Source organism: Arachis ipaensis, chromosome B01 (assembly GCF_000816755.2).
Source record: "Arachis ipaensis cultivar K30076 chromosome B01, Araip1.1, whole genome shotgun sequence".
NCBI classification, from domain to species: domain Eukaryota; kingdom Viridiplantae; phylum Streptophyta; class Magnoliopsida; order Fabales; family Fabaceae; genus Arachis; species Arachis ipaensis.
Window position 1 is genome coordinate 52,311,659 of NC_029785.2, and position 6,719 is coordinate 52,318,377.

A 6,719-nucleotide genomic window follows, 5' to 3' on the forward strand; every position below is an offset into this window, starting at 1 on the left:
TGATTCTCAGATTCATGGAGGTTCCAGTGGAATTGGCACATTTGCAATTCAGATAGCTAAATACCGAAGAGCAAGAGTATTTGACTATTTGTCACTGCAGGTTGATTAAGTAGTGCTTTCATGTGACTGAACCATAGTTAAGTTGCATACATTTAGATGCCAAAATAAGTTGTCTTTTATATTTTCCAGTTGTATTGATGTCTTTTCAAGCTCTATTACCCATCTTATTGATTGGAATTCCTAGCAATGTTCTCCAAATCTTATTCTAGATTTTGCTTAGCAGGTAGTGAGGAGAAACTAGCTTTTTGCAAGGATATCAGAGTTGATGTATGCATCAATTACAAAACGGAGGACTTTGTTGCAAGGGTAAAGGAAGAAACTGGTGGTCAAGGTATTAATTATCAATAGGAAGTATGATGTATTTCCCAGCATTTCTGAGTGTTAAATAATCTATGTAGTGTGTGCGTTGATGTAATGAAGTTTTGGTGGCAGGTGTCGATATTATTCTTGATTGTATGGGAGCATCCTACTATCAAAGAAATCTCGATAGCTTAAATTTTGATGGAAGGCTTTTCATCCTTGGCTTTCAAGAAGGCACTTCAACACAAACAGATTTGCGCACTTTAGTTGCTAAGCGTCTTACTGTACAAGGTGTTGCGAATTTCGGATTATACCGTTTCCTTGTGGATGCTTTGCTTGCATGTTGGAAGATGTTGAAAATAGAAAATAGCTTAACACATCTTTCACACACTCTGTTATCTGTTTTTGTTATCATGCTTCCTCTTTAGCTTGTACAATGATTATTGGTTAATAAGAGTCTATAAAAATTTTATTTTGTGAATTTGTGAATTTAATAAAATATTTTATGTTGTAGTAATTAATTTTAGTATATTTATATTGTGTGTAAATAAAATAAAAAATAGTATAATATAACTAAAAAAATATTACTAAAGATCTTTTGTAACATTTTTTAAGTGTTACAAAAATATCTACGGTAACATTTTTCTAAGTGTTACAAAAAAATATCTATGGTAACATTTTTCTAAATGTTACATAAAATATCTATTGTAATATTTTTTAAGTGTTACAAAAAATATCTATTATAACATTTCTCTAAGTGTTACCAGGAAATGTCTATTGTAACATTTCTCAAAATATTACCATAGAATATCTTTTGTAACATTTTTACCAAATGTTATTAAATCTTTAAAAAAATGTTAGTAAAACTCTTTAGTAACATAGGGTATATTTAACATTTGTTAAAATGTTACTAATATACATAGGTAACATTTTAATATAATTTGGTAATATTTTTTAAATGTTAGTAAAAGTCAATTATGTAGTAGTGGCAATTTCTTGATTCTCCTATTTATTGAGAAGAAATCATTATTCTGCCGAGCTTTTCTTAACAGTTATCAACTTCACTCACGTTCTTGCTTTAATTGCTCTCCAAGGTTAACTTTACCCACGTTCTTACTACCCCTTCAGAGTTAAGTAACACTCTTCACATTCAAGCTAGTATTTATCCATTAAAAGTAATTTTATTTCCCCACATGTTAAATTGCTTCCCATTCTAATCAATTCAACTATTTATTTCACTTTTACACTTTCATTTCCTTTATTTCGACTATTGTAGTCAATATTTAAGTTAGAACGTCTTTGTGTCGCGCATGACGTTGTACCAATATTTACCTCGCTGTCAAAACTACTTTTATAATTGAACTTTAGTATGTATCAACAAATTGTCCCTTGAAACTTATCATTTTGAAATGAAATGAAAAGTTTCATATGAACTACGTGCTTTTCATGTGCCATCCTTTCAAACTCTAAAATTGGAAAAGGCAGTTACAGAAGCTTGTAATGGCCTGCACATTTTCTGGGAATATGAAATGTTACTCCTGTGGTCTAATCCTAAAAACCAGTTGATAGTTGATGACCTGTGGTCTGGAACACTCATTCCTCAACTTCTCCTAGTCTGGCTTACACATGAATCCACCATAGCTCTTTAGGAAAAATTGGTAGCTTACTCTCCAGAGTATGTATCTTGCCAATTTGGACTGGCACAAGCATTGCCTTCTTTAATTTCTCTTAATCTTGAGGTTTAGATGATTCAGCATGAGGTATCAGAGATAGTAGCATTTAACAAAGTTTTGGACTTGAATCACCAAAAAATGAGCAAAATATCGAAGTTTTGATATCGTTTTCCATTTTTTGTTAACACTTGCATTTCAAAAGTGGTGGTCGACATATTTTACTACCCATTACTCCTCAATCGATCAAGCTATCTCTAATTTGATCCTTCCTACTGTACAAACTGCAGTTGCATCGAAGAAAATCAAAAGTTAACATGTGGCCAAAATTCTAAAGTTCGAAAAATACTACCGAGTTAAATGACACTTTAAAAGGGTAAGATGGATTTTCAATTATGCCTTAGAGGTATGTTAAAAGAGAAAAGGGACACATTTTTATAGATGTCTCGATTGTTTTCTTAAGGCTCATGCAAAAGATTCTTTTTCATAAAGAGAATCTTTTATGCATCCCTTCAAACTTTTCTAATGTCCCTTTTGGCATTGTTGATCGACTACTTGACCCTCCTAAATGGGCTTTGGGTGCAATCTATCAACTTAGCAATTATCAAGTTCACGAATAAAATGAAAAGTCAAATAACAGAGAATATGATAGAATAAAAAAATGTATAAAAAACCCGATAAACTCTATTTTATCGTTATACATTGTGCTAAAAAGCATGTAGTTTATCAACTTTCTTGCACAATATTGGACAATTAAATGAGTTCTTCGAATCTTGCTTCCGATGAAGTTGTGTGTAAAAAATATGTTTTTTTGTGCTCCTAATTATTAATGTTTATACCATTCGATGCCGTGATTAAATTTGTTTAAGTGTTTCAGGGTTAAGGTGTATCAATAGTTTCAAAGGATCGAAAAGAATGGAGCGAAGAAGCGAACTCAGAAAGCAATTCGGGTGATAGTCCGTGTGTGCAAAACGGGCCCACATGTTTTGTTTAATGAAACACATGCGTCATTGTTTTTGGGCCACAAAAAGGTCCAAAGTCCAAAAGTATTTAAAGGAAAAATGTAATGTAGTTAGGAGTAGGTAGTCTTAGTTTTATTTTTATTATGATGTTTTAGAGAATTCAAGAGAGAGAAGCTCTAACTAATTCTTAGGTTTTCTACTTCAATTCTAGTTTATTTTAGTTTTTAATCTTGTTTTAGCTTAGTTTTAATTACATTTTCTTGTTCTACTACCTTAGTTCATTAACACTTTCTTGTTTTTATTATTTTAGTTATGAACTCTTGTTGAATTCTCATTTTCTTTGAATGCAATTTGATTATTTATATTTTTTTTATGCTTAATTAAGTTGTTGTTATTAATTTCTTGCATTTAGTAGCTATAATTTTACCATTTCTTGCAATTTATGATACTTTATGTTTATGCACTCTAAGTGTTTGATAAAATGTTTGAATTAATTTTAGAGTAGATTTTTGCATTCTTGGCTTGTGATTTAGGAATTAGAAGATCTTGAGTCATTAATATCCAGTTTGGATTGGTAATCTAGAGTTGTTAGTTGATCTTGTATTCACTAACGTTAACCTCTTACTAAGCTCAATTAGTAAAGTGGTTATGATTTGTGAATTAAAATCAATTATGCCTACTTGACCTTCTCCCGATATTGGAGATAACGTAATAGGATTACTCTTGATAATTGTTATGTTTAGATTAATGACAAGGATAAAACTTCTTGATTCTCAATCCTAGCCAGGAAGCCTTTTTAGCATTTGTTAGTTTTGCTCTCTTCCAATTTAATTTCTTATTTGTTATCATCTAAAATCCCAAAAACATCTCATGACCGATAACACGTGCACCTCATTGCAATTCATTTGAAAGACGACTCGAATGCAGCCTCCCGCTAAACCTTATCAGGATTGGCGGCTGGTGCGGCGGAGTTGCTGCTGTCGTCTCTAGTACGCTGAGATTGTTGGGTTGTGGCCTGCAATCTCCGCGTGTAGGAATCCTGTGTAATACATTTTATTATTAGGGTTGCAGTTAATTTAAAAATAGTATATAACATGATGTTTACTCACATAATCATCCGCAGCCCGCTGATCAGTAAATCTCTCCTTGTTGTCCTTCAACGTGTGGGTTTACTTGAAGGTCTCTACTATCGTCGCCTCACGATCCAATGACTTGGACTAAACATTTTGAAATTACATGTTAAGTCAAGTAATAATGACATTATATTAATACTAAACAAACTTAATAACAAAATGAAACAAGTTACTTACCAGTCTGGGCTTAGTCTTCATGGAAGTCACTGACCCACCGGTATACTTTGACGACCTGACCGATGCCTTATTAGCTTTCTTGGTGAGACAGCAACACTTGAACCCTCATCAGTCTCCCAATGCACGTACAGTAACTTCTCAATGTTTGGGTGGAGCCAAATGGTGAGGTGGTTATGGTGCTCATGTACGTCCTCCAACATCTGCTAAAGCTGCCTAGCCATTCGATGGTCGAAGATCTTCCTGATCATGAGATTATGAGTCTTGTCCCATATAAATTTCTCCTGTAGAAAGAACATTTAGCACGAGTTAATCAAAATTAAATACATTATTAAACAAACTAGAAGATATAAACTAACACTAAGGTTTGAATATGTTGAGTTCTTATCGCCCACTTCTAAAACATCACTCTCTGGTCTCAGTTGGAATCTTCTTGTAGCTCGACCATAGGTGGTCATATATCAACTTGATGACATTGGTACAATCCTGTGTACATGCATTGTTATTTGGCACAAACCTATCAATTGAAACACCTTAGGTTTAGTAGTTTACTAAAAAGTACTTCGAAGTAATCTATAAATTTTAATTATATTTATAGTTTTTGTAAATAATTCCGACAGAGTTTCATCTACTTTTATCAATAATTAACTTAAACAACATCTATCAACAATAAGAAATTATTAAACATAATAAGCAGCTCAAACCTACTAAACTAAATTGAACCTATCTTAACAACCTAAGTCCATTAAAACTAGTAAAATTGAATGTAATTAAAATTAACTAAAATAGTTTGCATATAAAAGACTTAAAATAGAAGTCAAGCTAAAGTCTTATTAGGCCAAATCGTCATTCGTACAATGGGAGGTGTTGGAGGGGCATCTGGCTGGGATTCATGAGAGAATTCTGATGACGCGATGTCTGTCGCTGGAGGCGGTGTCGTTGAGGTAGTGCGATGCTGAGCGGATGGAGGTGGTAGAGGAGTCCAATTTGATGAAATAGATGGATGACTTCCTAGTTGCGGGGGTGACGCAACAGTAGGAGTCATGTAGTTGGGGTTAGGGACCATGATGAATGGCTAGTCCTATGCACCCATTTCCTGTGATGTCACAGGGATAGTCGGCGTAGAGGAGGACGACTGAAAAGTTCCGGGTGTTCTGGTAGAATCCCTCTCTCAACCACGATCACATGGTCGATCTGTGACACTTCTACCTCTCATCATATATGCAAAGAGAGTATCAGTTAACACTGGTCACAAAAATAATGTAATAGCAAAGATAAAATTAATAGACACTTTAAATCACATAAATCAGTAAATACAACACAAATCATCTGTATATTCATATTATTTGGAAACAATTTTGGCATAACCTCTCCTAAAGTTGGACATATATCCACCTTTATGGTTCACACAAATTCAGCCAACCTCAATCATGAATTAAAACTTACAAACAGCCACAACATATCCAAAATAACTTAATCAGTTAACTAATTAGTTGAGAACCTAACTACTTAGGTGTTTTAATTTATTCATAATCAAACTAATAACTTAATCAACAACACCTCAAAACATGTTTTAATTAGAATCAGAACAAATCAGAACCAAATAACGAACACAATTATAATAACAAATTAGAACTAAAGTTATAATAACATATTAGAAACAAAATTATAATTACTTACAATAACAAATTAGAATCAAATAACAAACACAAAATTATAATAACAAATCAGAATCAAATAACGAACACAATTAAAATAAGAAATCAAAACCAAAATAAAGAACACAAAATTATAATAACAAATCAGTAACAAATCAATACCAAAATTATAATAACTTATAATAACATATCAGAATCAAATAACAAACACAAAATTATAATAACAAATCAACACCAAAATTATAATAACAAATCAAAACAAATCAAAAACAAAATAATCAAAATTATAATAACAAATCAGAACCAAAATTATAATAACAAATCAGTCCTTATTCCTATTTTAGAAAAAGGGAAGTTCAGAAGCATTACTTGAGCACCAGCGTCGAGAAGAAGAGGGCAGCACATGCGGCAGAGCAAGCAACAACAGCTGCGACAGAAGTGGCAACAACAACAGCGGCAAAAGTGGCGACAGCAGCATCGACGGCAGAATTCGGCAGCAGCAATGGTAATGAATAGAGCTAGCTAACGAACAGCGCCGGCGAAGAGGAGGCTACCGGCTGGTGTCGGAGGGGGTTGTCGGAGATATGAGAGGAGTAGAGAGAGAGAGTGGGAGGCGAGAGGGTTAGAGAGAGAGAGAGAGAGAGAGAGAGAGAGAGAGAGAGAGAGAAATTCAAATGAGGGGGAAGAGAGAGAGAGAGAGAGAGAGAGAGAGAGAGAGAGAGAGAGAGAGAGAGAGAGAGAAATTCAAATGAGGGAAAAGAG

At 33.5% G+C, this 6,719-nt stretch overlaps 1 protein-coding gene across 1 annotated transcript; it reads left to right on the top strand.

Moving 5' to 3' along the window:
- Positions 226-788, top strand: LOC110265975 (quinone oxidoreductase-like). Its single transcript, XM_021109585.1, has 2 exons — positions 226-391; positions 493-788. Exons 1-2 carry the CDS (start codon positions 247-249, stop codon positions 786-788), a joined length of 441 nt encoding a protein of 146 aa, XP_020965244.1. The 5' UTR covers positions 226-246.

What these genes read in the sequence shown, in the direction of transcription:
- LOC110265975 (XM_021109585.1), top strand. Translation starts at nt 247, where the DNA reads ATGTTCTCCAAATCTTATTCTAGATTTTGCTTAGCAGGTAGTGAGGAG. An exon ending in GGAAGAAACTGGTGGTCAAG is followed by an intron (nt 392 to 492) that starts GTATTAATTATC and finishes TTTTGGTGGCAG; the next exon opens with GTGTCGATATTATTCTTGAT.